Source organism: Dipodomys merriami, unplaced genomic scaffold (assembly GCF_024711535.1).
Source record: "Dipodomys merriami isolate MVZ:Mamm:240054 unplaced genomic scaffold, mDipMer1.0.p SCAF_56, whole genome shotgun sequence".
Classification (NCBI taxonomy): domain Eukaryota; kingdom Metazoa; phylum Chordata; class Mammalia; order Rodentia; family Heteromyidae; genus Dipodomys; species Dipodomys merriami.
In genome coordinates, this window is record NW_027206135.1 from 6,268,861 (window position 1) to 6,289,715 (window position 20,855).

Sequence of the window (20,855 nt, forward strand, 5' to 3'; positions counted from 1 at the left end):
CAAGCCCACGACCAACAAAAAAAAAAAAAAAAGAGGAAACACATGGTCTGACAAATAGAAATATACTTATAGGAATTCATGGACACAGTGTTTGAAATCAAGATTGTCCTTGCAAAGTCTGCTCCAGCACCCTGGAATAAAATGAGGGGAGAAAAAAAAAAAACCCTTCTATTCTGGTTGTGCCAATACTCTTTTGGGACTCCTAGCCAGATAATAAGGTGTGGAAGAGACAGAGCTATGAGAGGGAAGCCAGGAATCTATAGCCTTATTCTGTGGAGAGTTCTTTGGCTAACCTATACATGGATAAGGCCAAAAGGAATTGCTTTAAGTTCTTTCTCAGGGGTCTTTGAACTAGGACCTTGCCTCAGGGATAGAAGTGTCATAGCAAACCATGATACTGTGTTATATGTTTTCTAAGTTCCTTCTGCTCTTTGGGCTTGTTTTCTCATCTGAAGAAAGAAGTACATGGGCTATCAGGGCAAAATCATCTTCAGTCCTGGCCTTTTCTGAGTCTGGGATTCAAAAACTGGGCCCCTTTAGGAGGTCAGAGAATTTGTCAAATCTCTCAGGAGGCATCAAGCCTGATTGGGGTATCAGATGCATGGGTTCCTTTCCACCTATAAGAGTCTTGCCCCTGTTGATCCTGGCCAGGCCTGGTGCCTCCCTCTTTAAGGCACTCTGGTCCTCCTCCCACCACCCCTCCCTTGCCTCTCCCTTCACAGTCCCTTACACACACACACACACACACACACACACACACACACACACACACACCACACACAGGCAAAGCATAGGTAAAGCTCAGAGCTGAGGATGGAATCTCATGCCCCCACCCAGGTCCTTCCCTTCTTCCCTCCCTCCCTGGCGCCCATTAGCTAGCCCAGGCCGTGGGGGCGGTGGCTGTGGAGACTCCTCTCTGTGCCAGGCCCAGCCCCCGGAGACGCACCTGTTCTGACCTGCTGAGCAGGTTCCCAGGTTTCTGCCTTCGTTGTTGGCCACGGCGTGGGAAGCAGCTCTGGGGGAGCTCAGCGCTCCCGATCACGATCACGGCTTCTTGGGGGTAGCCACTGCTGGGTGGGTACAGCAGGGCCAGGTCCCCTAGTGGAGGCCCAAGCTAGATAGCAGGTGTCAGTGCCCAGGGCTCCAAGGCTTTTTGCCTTCTGGGTCAGTGCCTGATCCAACTCTAGAGGCGGCTCCCAGGGAGAACTGGTGGAACTTCAGAACCACTGGCAGGTCTGCCTTTCAACCAATGCCCCTGTCCCTGGGAGCCGAGATGTGGGGGCCTGAAGCTTGGCTGCTGCTGCTGTTCCTGACATCTTTTACAGGTAGGATTTGCCTGAACTATCAGGACCCTTGCTTCTGAGCCCAACCCAGCGCAGACGCCAGACAACCATGCATGCACACACGCACACATACACAAAAACATTCTACTTTCTTGAGCTCTGGTTAGAGAAGACAGTGTCTTTCTCTGGCTCTATCTACCAGAAAATTCAGTGTAGCTCTTCCCTGTCAGCTTCTATCTCAGCCTCCAGGCAGGTTATGCATGTTGGGGTCCCTGTCTTTGCCAGAGCCTTGCCTGGGCCCAGGCTAACTATAGGGGAATAGATATGGTAACCCAGTGAGCAGAGAGATGGAACTGAAGGATCTTGCTCTCCCCCAGGGCTACTGGAGGCTCCTTGGCTTCCCTCTCTGGGCTTCAGAACTGCTCCTGAGAGCTGGGGCTGACTCAGGGTTGAGCTGCCTCAGCAGCCATCAGGTGCAGAAAGTCTGAGTCCTGGGAGTGGTTGGGCATTTCTTTCTCTTTCTCTTTTTTTCAAGATATTCTAGGGCATCAGGACTGGAATTCCAGTTGGGAGATTACAGGAAAGCTGAGAATTCCTGTTTCTCTGGTCTCTGTTTTTCCCTGGGCACAGACACAAGTAGATGTCCGAGTAGCAATAGGGTTATTTAAATGGCTGGGGGTTTAGGGAAGGGTTTCTTCTAGATAGGGCATGATCTTTCTTTGTTCCTCTTCTAACCCCCTTTTTTTTTCCCCAGTTAGAGTACACTTTTCTTCCTGTCCATCTAATGTATATAGAGTAGATATAAATTATAGGGATTTGTAATCTTCAGAGTGAGGAAGATAATGCATATATGTATATGATGAGACCATGATGGGATATTGTAGGCTGTTTTCAGGCAATGAACAGAAAGGAATCTTTCTCCTTGGGAAGATGGAGGGCCTATCTGGGCAGAAAAGTCAGCTCCTCAGTCCCAGGTCAGTAGCAAGCCAGTTGTCTGGCAGCACCTGGCTGTGTTCTCAAGAGAAGCAAAAAGCCTAGATTGGCAGGACTGGGGGCTCCTCTCATTTTGGTCTTATAATGGAATGGTCATCAGCCTAGTTTCCAGTCTCAAATATGGAACACCCACCTTTGCCATTTTACCACCCTAACTCCCATCTTCCAGACAGCCCTTCTTACTTGCCTAGGCTAAGAGGGTGGGGCCTGTCTCTTAGGCCAGAGAACCCAGCAGGCAATTTCCTATAGGATCTACCCACACCTGTAGAATGGAGTCATGCTGTCTCAGGACTTGGAAGGGATCAAAGAGATCACCACTTCAACTCCTTTATTTTACAGATGGGAAAACTGAGAGAAATAGATAGGCAGCTGAGATCTGTAAGATTGCTCCGTGTTAGAAGCATAACCAGTGTTAGTTGTCCTAAGTCTCGTGACTCCTCATTTATTGAATAATAGAATAATTGAATGTACAACTGGATACAGTAATATACTAGGTGCTGGCTGTGCAGTAGGGAGTGAGACCTGATCTTCTGTCTTCCATAATGGGAGACTTCTTTCCAGGAGAAGTACAACAAAGGGGAAATGAGTCCCTCTTCTCCTTAGGAAATTTATCCCTGACCTCACTCAGTGTCTGACAGAGAAGAGCTTTGGGAGAACCCAGGGGTGCAGGGGCTGGGAAGGTGGCTCAGTGGTAGAGCACTTGCCTTGCATGCATGAGGCCCCGGGTTCGATTCCTTAGTGCCACAAAAGCAAAAAGAGAAACGCCAGAAGTGACGCTGTGGTTCAAGTGTGGTAGAAGCTATCCTTGAGCTTAAGGAGCTGAGGGGCAACGCCCAGGCCCACAGTTCAGGCCCCACGATCGGACCCCCCCCCCCAAAAAAAAAGCCTGGGTCCAGGATTACTTAGGAAGCCATTACTTTGCTGCTGCTGCTGTTGCTACAGCCTGCATAGAGCTAAGGCTGCTCTCAGAGATCCATTGGGACTAAAACCCCAGGTCCCCAGCCCAAGCATCAGATGGTCCCATCCCCAAATTCTGTCTCCTCTGCGTATAAGGCATCTCCTTAGTGGCCCTTGGAGCCTGGAATATTTCATGTAGCTGAACATAGCCTTGGTTCTGAACCCATTCCTGTTAATTATTATTATTATTTTTTGGTTGGTCATGGGGCTTGAACTCTGGGCCTGAACGCAGCCCCTCAGCTCTTCAGCTCAAGTGCTCTACCACTTAGCCACTGGGCTACTCCTGGTTTTCTGAGTGGTTTATTGGAGATAAGAGTCTCTTAGACTTTCCTGCCCAGACTGGCTTTGAACTGTGATCCTCAGATCTTAGCCTCCTGAGTAGCTAGGATTACAGGAGTGAGCCACCTGTGCCCAGACCTGTTATTCTTTGAGCAACTAAAAATGCCAACTTCAGTAGACCAAGAACTACTACTAGGTAGTCTCTTTAGATTTTCTGGTTCTGAAATACTATAACTTTTTGATTGGCCAACCTATGGAACTGAGTTTCAGAACAGCTGAAAAGACTGTTCTCCAGGATACTGCCTCCCAGGCCCTACTGCAAATTCACACCCATCTCCTCCCCCCCCCCCCCCATCCCGCCGAGGGGAGAAGCCCAGGCTTGGGAGGTGCCTCTAACACCGCAGCTCTTTGTCTCTCCTTATTGGACTGAGTTTCCGGGTGAGGTCCATCCCTTCTCCCTCCCCCATCTTCTGCCTTGGGGCTCAGGGACCCAAACCTGCAAAATACTCTCCAATAGGATCCTAGTCTCTAGCTCTTTGTGTGGCCAAAGGACCCCAGGTGATCTGTTCATTGAATTGTGATCTCTGTCTTCTGAGAGTTACCAACAGTTTTCTTTCTGAGGTTGGTTTCCTAAAAAGGGAGGGGCCCCATCCTTGCCTTTCTACTTCTGATTACAGAGGCCCTTTCCTGTGAGACCAACCCAAAGCCAGAGAAGCGAGAAAGAGAAGTTTGTTACCCTGCCCAAGTGGTGAGAACTAGAACCCCAGGGAAGCCCTTGGCCCCAGTGACCCTGGTTTCATACTAGTGTTCCAGGGAGCTGAAAGAATCCTCAGCCACAGAGATAGTAGTTGAAGAACCTGGCATGCAGAGTCGTATCTTCTGGGCCACAGCCTCAGAATCTTTTGGTCTCTAAAATATGTCATTGAATTGACCACAAAGTCTAGGCAGAAAGAAGGGATAGAAATGAAGTGGAAATTGAGTCAAGAGGGCAGCAGAGACACTGAATGCCTGTGACTTTCCCCTGTCATCTTAGTTACTCAGGAGGCTGAGATCCAAGGATTGTGATTCAAAGCCAGTCTAAACAGGAAAGTCTATGAGACTCTTACCTCCAATTACCCACCAAAAAAGTGAAATGAATGTGTGGCTCAAGTGGTAGAGCACTAGCCTTGAGCAAAAAAAAAGCCAAGGGACAGTACCTAGGCCCTGAGTTCAAGCCTTAGTATAAGCGCAAGAAAAAGGAGCAAGGGAAGAGGGGAGTCGAAATGCCAGAAAGGACTCAGCTCCCTGCCTCTTAGAGAAAAGCTAGGCAGGGGTGGGGAGAGCAGAGGGATCACTTTTCCCTGAAACAGAGCCAACAAGGGGCCTGGAACCTCAAGAGCTTTTCCCATAGTTTCTTGGCTGCCCCCAACTTCCACTTAAAACTCATGTCCTGAGAACCAGGGTTGCGGCTGTGATTTGAGGTGGGGAAGAGATGGTCAGAGTGGGGACTGGGAAGACAAAATAAGAGGTGAGAGGATATCAGGAGTTTGAGAGAAGCTGAATTCTGGGTCTCTCACCCACAGTATAGCTGTTATGGTGAGTCACCGGGGCTCAGACTGGCTCCAGGGGGGGTTTAGGGGGCTTATCTGTGCTGGGAGCTGTGTCTGGGCCAGAGCTGGATGCCTCAAGGCCTGTCCTCCCCCATTGTTCTCCTCTCTCAATCTCTCTCTCTCTCTCTCTCTCTCTGATTGGTGTGGCCCCCCTCCTCAGACACTAATCTGCGGGTGGGCGCTTTGCCTGGGTTGGGAAGCTCTCACTAAGCTAGGGGGCTTAGGATAGTGCGGGGAAAGTGAGGGAGATGGATGAAGGCAGATGGAAAGTTTTCTAGTTTTCAAAGCCAAAGGTCAAGGTTGTGGGGACAAGGGGGACCAAAAGGGCTTGGCTGGGTTGTTAATGACACCTGTCCTAGTGAAACAACCTTCTCTCACAGGTCTTTTCCTATACCAAACTACCTGCCTATTCTAGCCCTCTCTGGTAGAGAAGGTGCTGTGGGCAAGGGGAGGTAAGAGTTAACAAAGGAAAATGAGACCCTACATATTTAGACCCCTCCCCTTGGGCCCAGGCAGACTGCTTCTCCCCTCTACTTCCCCACCCCCCACCCCATACCAGACATCCCTTACCCCAGGCCTGGAGCTGGAGCTGGTTTTTCTGGTGGTGGCTAGCAACAGAGTCCTTACAGATTCCCAGGGAGAGGCCTTCTTGGAGGACAGAGGTGCTGGGGGGCCCAGGGGTGTGGTTGGTGGGGTGGGTGGAAAGGGATTCCCTTTGTAGGAACCTGAGGAGTGGTAGAGAGGGAGTTTTTGTTTTGTTCTGTGGAGGAGGCTTGGTGGCAATTTCCCATCACTGGAAGGGCAGTGACCTCATCTCTGGGTACCTCCATGTTGAGCCTGAGATGATCTGCCCTGAAGTCTTGGGGTAAGGAAAGGAAGGGTGCACAAGCAATGCTCGAGATACAAGCAAAGGCTCTGAGCCATACACCACTGACCAAGAGCAGTCGAGAGACACACATGCGGAAGCCAAGATAAACAACATCAAAATAGTTACTATGTGTGCAGAGTTCTGAAGGGCAGGAATGCATGCCTTGCACACAAAGGGTGTGAGATATACATGTAATGGTGCATGCACACACATACAGGTTTTCCCTCTGGGCATAGAAAAGTAAATACATATATTCCCCTGAAGATAAAACATGAAACATCTCCAAGTTTATGCAAGGAGACAATCTTACACACATGTGTACTAGAAAGACTGGCCAGCTCCTCATCCAAGCACACCCACACATGGAGACACAGACTCATCTTTGCTCCTTTCTCCTCACAGACTTACCTCTGGGACCCCTACATGAACCCCTATAGGTGCCAGCAGAGGATGCTGATGGATAAAACGACCTTCATAAAGAACAGCTCTCTTCCCCTTCCCCAAATACTGACTGATTGGGTGTCTGTAGGTGCCAGCCTCAGTTTCTACTGAGACCAGAGGCCAGACTCTACACAGAAAGTAAAATGGGGACGCAGGTACAGGGTGGGGTACAACCAGCCAGCCCAAGCCAGGAATGGAGGGCCTGTCTGGGGAGCGGGCGGAGTACACAAAGGGAAGGGCCCCAAAGAGGCCTGAAGGGGCCTGGCAAGGGGTGGGGGAGGCTGAGGGCAGGGATCCCGTCTGGCCAGTCAGGCCTGTTCTTTCCCTTGCGCAAGGTGGTGGCGGCTGTGGCTAGGCCTGCTGCTGTGTGGCGGCTTCTGAGTCACCAAGGTTCCTGACCAGCGTCCTGGTGCTCCTGGGAGGAGGGGAAGGCGAGTCAGGGGGAGGAGTACACAGCTAGTTAGAGTCCACCAGCCTCAGCAAACAATTTGAAGCAGAAGGGTCCATGGGCTTGGCCTGGCCTGGCTACTACATGCCCGCAGGGTGACCTCACCAGGCAGGCGGTGTGTCTCCTTCAGTCTGGTGACATCATCATGCTGACGCCAGGCAGGCACTGGGTGGGGGAGAGGAGGAGGCAGTCCTGGCCTGCCCTGGCCTGGGAGCCAGGCCTCTTGGGTCCATGTAGTCCAGGACAAGGGCATTAGATCCCAAGTTTCTCTTATTGTTGCAGCTTAGGGGATGGCTGCAGTCGATTGGAGGAGGGTGTGGCCTCAACCAAGGACTCTTTCTGAACAGTGGGTTTAGGACAATAGGGGGCTGTGGGAGAATTTCAAGAGAGCTTTTCCTGTTTTATTGGGTTCTCATTATACAAAGCTTGGGCTTGTTCTTTGGAAATGGGGATCCTGGACTTATAGGTAGAGACATGGAGGATTGGGGCTCACATATGCTGAGTACCCAATTCTTGCTGTGTCTTTCCTTTTTTCTTATTGAGAGGAGAATACAGTTCACTTGTTGGCAAGTATAGGGATGGATGCAGATGGGAAGTTTTCTCACCTGATCTTTTCCAAGAAATAGTCTTTAGAAGCATTTGATGCTACTTATTTTATTTTTGTTGGTCGTGGGGCTTGAACTCTGGGCCTGGGTGCTGTCCCTCAGCTCTTCATCTCAAGGCAAGTGCTCTACCACTTGAGCCACAGTGCCACTTCTGTTTAGAAGGATTTGAATATCCCCATGGGGTAGGGCTTGGGATCCCTGTGACCTACGTGGATGCCAGTATTAGTTGGTGTTTTTTTTGTGTGTGTTTTTTATGGGTCTGGGTTGTGGGGCCTGAACTCTGGGCCTGAGTGCTGTCCCTCAGCTCTTCAGCTCAAGTCTAGCGCTCTACCACAGCACTGAGCCACACTGAGCCACAGCGCCACTTCTGGCTTTTTTTTTTTTCTGCTTAAGTGGTGCTGAGGAATCGAACCCAGGGCCTCATGCATGCAAGGCAAGCGCTCTACCACTGAGCCACCTTCACAGCCCCTGTTATTTATTTTTGATGCTGGTCCTGGGGCTTGAACTCAGGGCTTGGGAGCTGTCCCTGAATTCTTTTTTCTTTTTTCTTTTTTTGGCCAGTGCTGGGGCTTGAACTGTCCCTGAGCTTCTTTTGCTCAAGGCTAGTGCTCTACCACAGCACTACTCCTGGCCTTTTCTGTGTATGTAGTACTGAGGAATTGAACCCAGGGCTTCATGCATGCTAAGCAAGCACTCATACCACCAAGCCACATTCCCAGTCTTGTCCCTGAACTCTTTTGTCCAAGGCTAGTGCTCTACTACTTGAGCCACAGAACTTCTAGCTTTTTTGGTGGTTAATTGGAGATAAGAGTCTCACAGAGCCGTACATCGGTGGCTTATGCCTGTTACCTAGCTACTCAGGAGGCTGAGATCTCAGAATCGCAGTTCAAAGCCAGCCCGGGCAGGAAAAGTCCATGAGACTCTTATCTCCACTAAACCACTAGAAAATTGGAAGTGGCACTGTGGCTCAAGCGGTAGAGCGCTTGCCTTGAGCTGAAGAGCGCAAGGATAGTGCCCAAGCCCAGAGTTCAAGCCCTACAACTGACAAAAAAAAAAGTCTCACAGATGGCTTCGAGTAGCTAGGATTACAAATGTGAACCACCAGTGCCCAGTGGATACAAGAATTTGAAGTAGATAGTTTATTGGAGAGCCTCTACCTCTAGCCCTTCTTTGGCAGCCCTGCTCCCTTTAGTATCAGAAGGAGGTGCCTGGGAAGGGTGCAGGTGGTTAGCTGGACTCCCAGACTGGGTTGGGTGGGACCAACATCAGCTTAGGCAGGTCAGGGCCATGGTATCTAGCTCTGCAGGTCTGTCCCGTCCAGTCTGGGCCCTCCCAGATCATAGCAGCATCCTCCCTTTTTCTGCTTTTTGCAGCAGGACCATAGGACCCCTTCTTTTGCCTCAGTGGAACTCTCTGCTCCACTCCAAGCTAAGTGCCTACCTCTTCCCATCCCTCCTTTCTTCCTCTGTCTAGTTAAGAGATGCTCCTTTTGTCAGTGAACCCCAAAAGCTAGCCTATCTTTCCTAAACTCCAAGGTTGCCACCTCACTACCCTCCTCCAGCTCTACTAAGGACTGCTCAATTCCTTCTCATTCTATCTTTTCCTTCTTCTGCCATCTCCCTCATTTATTCATCGTTCAATAAATAAACATTCGTTGAGCATCAGGAATGGAGACCACACACCACTGAGCAAGAAATCAGAAATCACATTTCTATAGGTAATGTGTGACCAGTTTTTACTCTTATGGGGCTCAATCTAGTGGGGGAGGCAGACAAGAAAATAGTAAATACAATGTATGGGTTAAAGTTCTATGATGGGGGGGGTGGTAAAAGCAGAGTATTAGAGGAGAACAGAGGGCCACACAAGACTGCCTAAGGTGGGGCAGGGAGGGAGGACTCTAGGAGGAAGTGATGTCTGCGTAGAGTATTAAGACATGAGTAGGAGTTTTCCAGACAATGATGAGTAGGAGCTACTAGACATAGGGAGGAAGGCATTCCAGGCAGGGGTACAGTGTGAGCAAAGGTGAGGAATAACAGGGTGTGTAAGGTGCTAGGCAGAGGCAGGGACTAACTACAACCCTTTGGGAGTTCCAAAGCAAGGTGCTCTTGTGACCCCAAAGCACCCTTTCACTCTGACCTAGTCCCTGGCTCTGTATTCATGATCTGACATTGAGGTCATTTCAACCATGAGTTTCCTCAGACTCTGCCTCCCCTCACAAGTGACCCATCCTGGAAATCTAATTGTCCTTGAGTCTTCCTGCTTCCTCTCTTTCTCTTTAGTCAGTGACCAAAATCCCAACAAAATGTCACCCAGGAACCATTCCTTCCTCTCAGTCCAGTACCAGCATGCCAGGGCTGCAGCTGTAGTTTCCTGGTGACTCTCTGGGCCTCGATCTGCCTCCTTTCTGGTCAAACTGCATGTTTCCACTTGCTTCACTCCATTTGTTGGCTAAAGAACCTTCTGACTCCCCATTTCCTCTTGACCAGATTTGAATTCCTTTACCTGGTATGGAAGGCCCTGGGCCATTTGGTGCCCCACCCTACCCCAGCCATATTTTCCATTTCTGCTTAACTCACATACACCCTGCCTTAGGTTGGGTCCTCTACTCTCTGCTTCCTGAACTAGCCAACCTCTACTTACTCAGTTTGCTTACCTTGATCCTTTACCTGGCATGTCTTTGTGTGTGTGTGTGTGTGTGTGTGTGTGTGTGTGTGTGTGTGTGTGTGTGTGTGTGTATGTGTGTGTGTGTGTGTGTGTGTGTGTGTGTATGTGTTCATGTGCACATACATGCATACATTCTCAGGGCCTTGGTCTTACCCTTGGGTTTTTCCAATTCAAGGCTGGTACTCTACCACTTAAACCACACTTCTCCTTCAGGCTTTTTGCTGGTTAATTGAGCCCCTGATTTGTCTGTCTGGGCTGGCTTTGAAATGAGATTCTCATATCTCAACCTAGGATTACAAGGTAGCTAGGATTACAAGGTGTGCGCCACCGGTGCCTGGCTGGAACGTTTTTCTAGGTTTCTCTAAGTTCCTAATCCTACCCAACAAATGCATAAGGCCCACCCACATGGCTTGGGACCCCATTGCCTGCCCCATTCCAAAACTGGGCAGCAATACATCTGGACATTAAATCAGAAACAATCATTGCATGTCTGATGTGGTAGCATACGTCTGTAATCCCAGTTCTTGGGATGCTGAGGCAAAAGGATTGCAAGTTTGAGGCCAGCCAGGATCCTTTGTCAAAAAAAGAAAACAACAAAATAGAAGAAAACTCTTTGTTGCCATTTGCACATCTGTTTCTATATCTTCCTCTTGAACAGACCTCAGGGTCTATGAGGGAAGGGAGTGGATCCAGATGAGGTTGTATGATGTTCTGATTCCAAAATCCTTGAATGCTTCATATTGCTCATCAACATGAGAAGCACTAGTCCTTCACCTCTGGCTTAACATTCTGACCCTTCATTATGTGTCTACACTGACCTCATCTCTTTGGACCTCTGACCTGGGTCCTTTCTGTCTTCAGTGACTTGCTCATTCCTGTCTCTGAGCCTTGGTTCATGCCATTCCTCCCACATGGAATACCTCCATCTCTCTGGGAATCTAGGTCTCTCATCTCCAAGTCATGAAAAGAATGTTCTAAAGAGCCTCCTGGGATGGACCCTTCCCACTCTATGTGCCCTAGCCCAGGACACCATCTATTCTGGAACCTTGTGGTAGCTTCCAGCCACACTTCTTGGAAGCATTCAATTTTATCCTTTTGCATAGGTTGAGACTCCTGTAAAAACCGTGTCCATGGTTTTCCTGGTTTCTGTGTGTCTAAATTCCATTTCCCTGAGGACTATGAACTCCCTGAAGGCAGGGGCTGGGTCTCTGGTTTTGTTATAGCCTCCCACCTGCAATAGCTCAGGATACACTCCTAGGCTGGAAGAGGGTGTGATCTTCCATAAATCCTCTGTGTGGCCTTAGGCCTTCCTCTCTCTGGGTCTCAGTTTCCTCGTCTGTTAAGTGGTGATAATAACGCCTACCTCTCGGGAATCTTTTGTGGATCTAATGAGGTAATGAACAAAATGTGCTTTGCAAGCATAAAATGCTCCCTGAGTTCCGGCTGCCTTGGCTGTCATTACCATTATGAAAGTGACCCCCCTGGTCTGGCCCCAGCCCCTCATCCTGGCTGCTCTTGTCTGCCCCCTGCAGGCCAGTCTCTCGCAGGTGAATTGGAGACCTCCGACTTGGTGACCGTCGTGCTAGGCCAGGATGCAAAGTTGCCTTGCTTCTACCGTGGAGACCCGGAGGAGCAAGTCGGGCAGGTGGCATGGGCTCGGGTGGACGCGAACGAGGGCACTCGAGAGCTGGCACTACTGAACTCTGAATATGGACTTCACGTAAGCTCAGCTTACAAGGGCCGCGTGGAGCAGCCCCCGCCCCCACGGGACCCTCTGGACGGTTCCGTGCTCCTGCGCAACGCCGTGCAGGCGGACGAGGGCGAGTACCAGTGCCGAGTCAGCACCTTCCCTTCTGGCAGCTTCCAAGCGCAGCTGCGGCTCCGAGTGCTGGGTAAGTAGGATAGGGGTAGTGGGGGGTGTTGGGTGTGTCAAACTCACCCTGAGCTGGGCTCAGGGGTTTCGAGGGAGCAGCTGGAGGTGAGAAGAGCTAGAAACTCACACCTGTAATCCTACCTATTCAGGGAGCTGAAATCTGAGAATTGTGGCCAGCTGGGGCAGGCGTGTCTGAGAGACTACAATTAACCAGCAAAAACCCCAAACAAAACAAACCAGAACTGGAACTGTGGCTTAAGTGGTAGAGCACCATCCTGAAGCAAAAAAGCTAAGGGACAGTTCCCAGATCCCAAGTTTCCAGAGTTCAAGACCCAGTAGCAGCACACATGCATACAAATTCTGTACAGATGACCTAAAATCTCCTTCTCTGTTTTCATTTTGTCCTTTCAAGCAATAAAGCATTAGCTTAGTCTCTCTTTTGCTTCCCAGCTCTTTAAAGTCCTGAACATCTACGTCATTCTTCACCTAGATCTACTACTGGTGCTGCCACAATTCCACCAAAAACTAACTCAAAGCCTCCTTCACCATCCTGGGATGCATGGTTTAAAATGCAGGGCTCAGATGGGAACACCAAGCTTTGTCGTATGGTATGGCCATGCATGACTAATTAGGCTAATACCTTCTTTGTTGTTGGACCTTCAGTGAATGTGATTTGAGGTCATGCTTGCCTTTTTAGCCACTACTTTGCACTAAGGGCATGTGTGGTCTAGTTAAGTTGTCTTTTCCCTTGTGTGCCTCTGTGTGTGTGTATGAGAGAGAGAGAGAGAGAGAGAGAGAGAGAGAGAGAGAGAGAGAGAGAGAGAGAGAGAGAGAGAGAGAGAGAGAGAGAGAGAGAGAGAGAGAGAGAGAGAGAGAGAGAGAGAGAGAGAGAGAGTGTACTGGGGCTTGAATTCAGGACCTTTGAATGGCTAATTGGAGGCAAAAATCGTACAGACATTTCTGTCCAGGCTAGCTTCAACTTTGACCCTCAGATTTCAGCCTCCTGAGTAGCTAGAGTTAAGGCATGCACCATCAGCACCCAGCTATCCTTACTATTTTAAAGCTAGAATAAAAGACCTTTATAGTCTCCATTTGTCCACATGAAAGTTATAGTAGCATCAGCATTGGAGTAGAAAAAAAAAACTTGAGTGTTAAATACCTGGATTTGGTGATGTTCACCTGTAGTCTCAGGAAACTGGTAGGAGGATGAAGAGTTTGAGGTCACCCTGGGCTACATAGCAAAACCTTGTCTCAAAAATCAACACACATGTAAACAACAAAACAAAAAAACCTGATTGTGAATCTGGGCTTTGTCACCCTAAAACTGATGACCTGGAACAAATCATTATCCTCCCTGAGCTTTAGTTTCCTCCTCTGAAAAACAGAGATAATAATACCCACCTCACTGGTTTGTTGACAAAATTAAATGAGATAACATTTGTAAACTATTTAACATAATAGTTGACATATAGTAAGTGCTTACTAAATGATGGCTGTTATTATTACGTAGATAAAATCTAATTTGTTTTTAAATTACTTCATTATTTTTATTTTTTAAAAAATGACCCATGCCACTGTAAAACATTCAAACAATGGACAAAAGTCACATTGAAGGATTGACCCCTAACCCTATTATTCCAGGTGTATACCAATGCCCCGCAAAACCCAAGGTATGCACAGATGTGCTTGATGCAGGCAGGGCAATCCCACCTAAGCCTGGCTGTAAACATTCCATTGTGGGCCTAATCTGTAGGGAACTCTGAGGTGGAGCTGTGAGACCAGGAAAGGGTTAAGAGATTGAACAGAGAGCTGAGAACTGGACCCTGAGAAGGTCAAACTATCAAGGCAGACATGTAGATCTATTTAACCATTAAAAAGCTTGAGACCTTGGATAAGGGAGTCAGTTATCACTATACTTACCATACTCTGGGCCGGCACCTGCAGTCACTTCCCCTATACTGAATTCAAGTAACCTCTGTCTCCTTGCTCAGACCCCACAAAAGCCTAACTCCAATCTCAACTCCTTGCACAACCTCTGGTCCCACAGGATCCCATGCTTCCTCTTGCTGTTCTTCAATAAACAGTCCCACCTGTTTCCTTCCTTTCTCTTCCATTTTCCTATTACACATGAAATTCTGATTCTTCCTCTGTGTGTGTGTGTGTGTACTCTTGCACACAAGGCTGGCACTCTGCCACTTAAGCCATACCTTCACATCTGGCTTTTTGCTGGTTAATTGGAGATAAGAGAGTTAGGGACTTTTCTGCTCAGGCTAGTTTCAAATTGCCATCCTCAGATCTCAGCCTCCTAAATAGCTAGCATTACAGGTGTGAACAATAGGTACCTGGCTGCTGAAATTCTAACTCTTGCCTGGTGCCTTTACTGAGAAAATAACAGAAGAAAAAGTACTGGAGTGGGGCCCTCTGACTGGGGTTGTGCAGATCTGTGACCTCCCCACTTTCCCCATCCACAGTGCCTCCCTTGCCCTCACTGAATCCTGGTCCACCACTGGAAGAGGGCCAGGGTCTGACATTGGCAGCCTCCTGTACTGCTGAGGGTAGCCCTGCCCCCAATGTGACCTGGGACACGGAGGTCAAAGGCACAACGTCCAGCCGCTCCTTCACGCACTCCCGCTCAGCTGCCGTCACATCAGAGTTCCACCTGGTGCCTAGTCGCAGCATGAACGGACAGCCACTTACCTGTGTGGTGTCCCACCCTGGCCTGCTCCAGAACCGAAGGATCACTCATACCCTTCAAGTGGCCTGTAAGTACTTGGAGGCCTATGTCTCCCTGGGTTCCAAAAGAATTGAGAGACACTCTGTGACCTGAGCCATGGTAGGCTGACCATCTGGGTCCTGGGAGCTATAGTGTCCAAGAGAACAGTAACCCAAGGTAGAAGACCTGGAGGTCAATGTCAGATGACTTTGGCAAATCACTGTGCTTCAGGGTCTCTGTCTTTACAGAGGAGAAGATCTTGCTTTACAGCATTGTTGGAAGAATCAACTATCAACATGGAATTGAAAGCATTTTGAAAATTGCATGGCTTAGAGTTTAGCAATAGACTTGGGACAAGCCTGCATTCGGCTGTTTACCAGCTGTTATTTAATCTTGTTAGGCTTCATTTTCTTCATCAGCAAAATGAGTATAATTATATCAACTTTACAGGATTTTGGTGGGAATTAGCAGCCGTGAATGCAAAACATTTCACACAGATCTTAAATCATAGGCTTCAGGAAACCATAGAGCTTTTGTATTCCCAGCATTAGACTTCAAGCTGAAACTATGCTAGCATTTGGCACAAAGTAGGTCCTCACAAATGTTTACTAAAGAAACAAATGAACAAGTGAGATTATTAGGTCTTCAAAGAATCCAGCAGCATTTATTGAGCACCTGTTCTATGACTAGTACTACTCCAGACACCACAGAAGATCCAGAAAAGGTGTGACACATCACTACCCTGAGGTTACTGTGGGCTCATGGCACAAATAAACCAATATAGACTCAGCTTAGAGAAAAGAGGGAGCCATGTGGCCAGGAGCTAGCCATGAGGGGGCCAGGCTAGGTTTAGTACCAGATGAGTAGGATGATAAAGGGCAAAGGGAGGCTGTTTTGGCAGGGTACAGCAGGGATTGTGGGGAATCCCTTGAAGAACCATATGATTGAAGTCATCATTCACTTTTTCCCCCTCCTACCTCCCATTCCAGTCCTAACTGAGGCCTCTGTGAGGGGCCTTGAGGACCAAAAACTGTGGCATGTTGGCAGAGAAGGAGCCATGCTCAAGTGCTTGAGTGAAGGGCAGCCACCTCCTTCATACAACTGGACACGGTAAGGGTCTGTGGGAGGGGCTATCCTAGGATTAGGACTCTTCCCTCTCAAGGCCAGGATGTACTTATTATGGTCTGGGACTTTATGCTCTGGACTCTTGATAAGTTGGGGCCCTGTTCAGACCAATAGAAAAAAAATATGGCTACCAATTATTGGCTTGTCCACGGGAATCTAGGGATGGATGTTTTAAATTCATTATTTTTGTGCAGATACTGGGACTTGAACTCAGGGCCTCATGCTCTCCCTTAGGTTTTTTTTTTTTTTTTTGGTCCGGTCGTGGGGCTTGAACTCTGGGCCTGGGCGCTGTCCCTCAGCTCTTCAGCTCAAGGCTAGCGCTCTACCACTTGAGCCACAGCGCCACTTCCGGCTTTTTTTTTCTTTTTGCTTATGTGGTGCTGAGGAATCAAACCCAGGGCCTCGAGCATGCAAGGCAAGCGCTCTACCACTGAGCTACCTTCCCAGCCCTTCCCTTAGGTTTTTTGCTAAAGACTGGTTTTCTACCACTTGAGTCATACCTGCACTTCCAGCTTTTTGTTGGCTAATAGGAGATAAGAGTCTCAAAGACTTTCCTGCCAACGCTGGTTTTGAACCTTGGTCCTCAGATCTCAACCTCCTGAGTAACTAGGATTACACGCATGAGTCACCTGCACCCAGCTACACGGTCTCTGATAGAGAATAAACCAACACATTCTTTAAATGATTAATATTTCATGAATTGGTGTGAATCCCCAAAGTGCATGAGACAAAAAGACAGCTGACTGTATGTGTTGCTACACCAACACTCCCGTAACCACAATGTTGCCAGCACCTCAAAAACACCCACTCACTCTGTCAGTTCCCTCAAGAGTCCTTGGCTTTTTTCCAGGGTCTGAGATGTCCAGAGACTCAGCGAGAGTTAGAATACACATGTATGTGATAGACATGTTCTTACATGGGGACTCATGAGCAATGTGTGTGGCTCATACCTGAGGCTAGGTTCCTGATGCTGTCATGTAGCATCTTAGATGTTGAAGCAAGTAGTCACATTTTCTAAGTGCCTCTGAGCCCAGAGTGGAGTGTCTATTGTGTGGACTTTATAGCATGTATGCCTGGTGCACAGTTCTGAATGACGTGATGCCTTTTGGGAGCATGTGGGATGGCACGCGTGTGGATCTTCCCCGAATGTGTGTGGGGGTGCCCGGGTCAGGCTGGGCAGCAGGGAGAAGGGGCCTCTGCCTAGACCTGCCTAGGGGAGGGTGGGGCACCGTGGGAACAGCCAGCGGCTCCAGGTGACGTCATGTGGGAGCAGGGGGGGGGGTGGTGGTGGAGATCTGCTCAGGCATGTTAGGTGATGGCAGCCTCAGCCCGCCCCAGCTGGCACCCTTCAGCTTTCCTATCCTCTAGGCTGGATGGGCCTCTGCCCAGTGGGGTACGAGTAGAAGGGGATACTCTGGGCTTTCCCCCATTGACTACTGAGCACAGTGGCATCTACGTTTGCCATGTCAACAATGAGTTCTCCTCGAGGGATTCTCGGGTCACTGTAGATGTTCTAGGTAAGTCAAAGACACCCTTGTCTTGGCCCTGGGCCCAGGGCCAAGGGTGGGTGGACAGGGATAGGGGTGGGGGGAAGGCAACAGAAAGCAAGACAGAAGGATTTGTGGAGGTATTTATTTGGGGGTGTTGATTGGTGTGGTTTGCAGAGAGTCATTAAGCGAGTGGTTGTGGGTGAGTTCTGGGAGGACAGTATGTGGGGAACAGGATGGAATTGGGGGTGCAGCGGGGATCTGGACATGGACCTCAGACAGTGGCCTGTCTCCAGCAGACCCTCAGGACCCTGGGAAGCAGGTGGACCTAGTGTCGGCCTCGGTGGTGGTGGTGGGTGTGATCGCCGCACTCTTGTTCTGCCTTCTGGTCGTGGTAGTGGTGCTCATGTCCCGATACCATCGGCGCAAGGCCCAGCAGATGACCCAGAAATAGTGAGTACTGGCTGCTCCGGGGTAGGTAGAACTGAGCTAGAAACAAGGAGGAAGCAAATAGGAGGTGGGCCAGCACTGAGCAGAGTGAAAAGAGAGGAGCTAGCTCCTATTGAAGAGCTTACAGACCAGAAATGGGCAGAATTGGGAAGTGAGAGGGGCTTTTGAGACCATAGCTGGGTCAGGGGAACCATACTGCCTGAGTGAGTCATATCTCTAGGTATCGCCTACTGTGCACACTCACGTACATGCTTCTTAGCCACACTGCCATCTGCAGTCACACACTTACACTTGCAGGGCTAGTATAGCCACCTATACCCTCCAGCTGCCTCACATAGGCTTGGCCAGGCTAGGGTTACCTTGGGAGGCTACCACTACCCTCAGCTCCTGACAAGGGGGGGTGTCTTTCCCAGTGAGGAAGAGCTGACCTTGACCCGGGAGAACTCCATCCGGAGGCTGCATTCCCATCACTCAGATCCTAGGAGCCAGGTGTGTGCCAAGGTTGGATGCATGTGTGGGGTTTTCTTGTGCCTGGCCCCTCTGCAGACCAGGGCCACAGTTGTCCATGGCATCTTGCCTATCGTGACTCATAGCTGGGGCTGGGCTGGGGCCAGGGTTTGGTTGAGGGGGGATGGTGGTGGCATGTAGCTACTTTGGGTCTGCTACAATTCCTCTGAAGGCCTCCTTCATCTCTGGCTTGTGGCTGCTCTGGTAATCTACCATCAGCTCTGGTGTCAGGGTGGTTTGGGGTGGGGGAACGAGGACGTTTGTATTCAGGAGAGAATGGGCATTTGGGGTTGTGGGTAAGGAGATTAGGGAGGAGGCTGGTGGAGGATAAGAGATGAAGAGGCTGAGGGAAGAGGCTGAGCTCTGTTCTAACTCCTCCCCCATGTCCTGGGCCTGCAGCCGGAGGAGAGTGTAGGGCTGAGAGCCGAGGGCCACCCTGATAGTCTCAAGGACAACAGTAGCTGCTCTGTGATGGTGAGGCCCCCCGGCCCCACCGGCATCCCCACCAATTTCCTTAGGCCCCACTCCTGGCCCCAAATGTGGTGTGTCAGCAGCCCCCTTACCTACCAGTCACTTGAGCCTTAGCCTTGGCTTATGTGGCCCATCCCTGCATCTCTGCTTGCCTTCCCCAAACCTAACACTAATTCCTGGCCCCTTATCTCCAAATCCCTATGCCTCTGCAACAACCACAACCCCTGCTTTGCCTGACTTCTGACCCCATCATTACCCAGTCATACCCCACTTTGTCTGTGTCTGACTGCCCTGTCTTGGTTTCTGACTTGTCCTTTGCCCTTGGTCTCCAGAGTGAAGAGCCTGAAGGTCGCAGTTATTCCACACTGACCACTGTGAGGGAGATTGAAACACAGACTGAACTGCTGTCTCCAAGTTCTGGGCGGGGAGAGGAGGAGGAAGATCGGGATGAAGGCATCAAACAGGCCATGAACCATTTTGTTCAGGAGAATGGGACTCTTCGAGCCAAGCCCACAGGCAATGGCATCTACATCAATGGGCGGGGGCACCTAGTCTGACCCAGGCCTGCCTCCCTCCCTCGGCCTGGCTCCTGCTGCTGACATGGGATTTCAGCTCGTCTTGGGGAACCTCCTTAAATGCCCTTCTTTCTTGAGGAAGATGCTTCCCACTCCACTGACTGCTCGACCTTTTCCTCCAACCCTTCTGTTCATCAGGAGTGCCCCACTCCCATCATGTGTGCAGGTCACTGTGTGCGTGTATTTGTGTTGTAATGTTCGCTGTGTGTGTATGAGTGGGTGGGGGGCAGCTGTCCATGGTGTGTATCATACTGTCATGTTACAGTCTGAGTGAGTGGTGATATAGGATTTGGATGGCTTCGTATGGAACACTGCCAAGCTTTGGTTTGTATGTTGTGTGGCTGTGAGTGACCTCTGCCTGCAAGTGCAGGTATTTTTCTCAGATCCCAGAGCAGTATTAGTGATGCAGAAATTGGAGGTGAGAGGTAGATACTGTGGGCCAGATCCAGGTGTGCGGGCATAGCTGGAGCTGGAATCTGGCCTCCAAGGTGGAGGAGCAAGATTCTCACCACTTGGGAGTTGTGGGGCATGTGAAGCTGCCACCTAGGGACTGCTTGGACTGTTACATAAGAAGCCCTCTGCCCTCTGGTGGCCTGTGGGCCTGCTGCATGTATATAGTTTCTGTAAATAAACCTTCCCTGGGAGCTTTCAGAGTACTATTCTGACTCCCTTACTGAGAGACACATCTTTAACAAAACAGAACAACTTTTGGTTTAACTGCTTGCTCATCACTGGGTTTGCTTAAGCAAGGCCAGCCTACATAGGCGTTCAGCAAAGCAAGACTTCAACCCATGGGTTAATTCCTATGGTTATGAAAGATGTTGCTTCTTCGAAGACATCTTCATCCAGGGAGTCCATTGGGAGGGAGCCTGATAGCTAGTAGAGTCTGGAACCAGTGGTGTGAACCCCTTGACCATTTCCCAAGGGAGAATAGGGGAAGGTACTTGGCCCTGGTGGCCCCTTCCCCTAGCTTCATCTACTTTTTAGTTGTATCCATATTTGTTTGTGGTCCCTTGGAAGAGTTGGTAAGAAGGACTTCGGGTTCAATTGTGGCGTAGGGGAGAAAGGGTACTGATTACAGATCAAGGGATAGCAGGAGTTCAGGCGAAGGGAAGGAGTTGTACAGGCAAGGATGTCTCCTTTTCCCAGAAATTTCTGAGTCATTAGTTTGCAGTTCTTCTGGCCATTTCTTTGGGTAGAGGCTGGGGTTAGATGTTTATTTTCCTTTGGCCTACCCAAATCTACTCAGCCCAGAATACTGATATTTAGTGCCTACATCCTGCATGACCCGAAATCTGCTGGATTTACGAACTGAAAGACAGCCTTCCAGCTTCTGTTCCCCAGCCAACCCAGGACTTTGTAGAAGCCAAAGACTGAAGATCCTAGTATGTACATTTTGTGTAAATATGTGCATATTTGTACATAAAACATTATTCTGTTTTTAAATAAACAGATAAAACCTGTTCTGTCTGGTTCCTGTCTTGCCCTTGAATATATTAGCCTGGAGTACTATATGTTCTGTCTCAC

General features: G+C 49.4%; 1 protein-coding gene across 4 annotated transcripts; it reads left to right on the forward strand.

Annotated features, from left to right (window-relative positions):
* The first annotated feature begins 792 nt into the window (after nt 1-792).
* Nectin4 (nectin cell adhesion molecule 4) lies at nt 793-20,791 on the forward strand. Of its 4 annotated transcripts, none has more exons than XM_070000248.1 (9): nt 793-1,325; nt 11,660-12,019; nt 14,472-14,762; nt 15,703-15,823; nt 17,207-17,355; nt 17,625-17,778; nt 18,189-18,264; nt 18,682-18,756; nt 19,086-20,791. In XM_070000248.1, exons 1-9 carry the CDS (start codon nt 1,250-1,252, stop codon nt 19,308-19,310), a joined length of 1,527 nt encoding a protein of 508 aa, XP_069856349.1. In that variant the 5' UTR covers nt 793-1,249; the 3' UTR covers nt 19,311-20,791. The 4 variants fall into 4 exon arrangements, with proteins under 4 accessions (XP_069856349.1, XP_069856350.1, XP_069856351.1 ...); XM_070000247.1 differs by having other exon boundaries at nt 971-1,325; nt 17,622-17,778; XM_070000249.1 differs by lacking the exon at nt 18,682-18,756 and having other exon boundaries at nt 969-1,325; nt 17,622-17,778.
* Nucleotides 20,792-20,855: the final 64 nt, after the last annotated feature.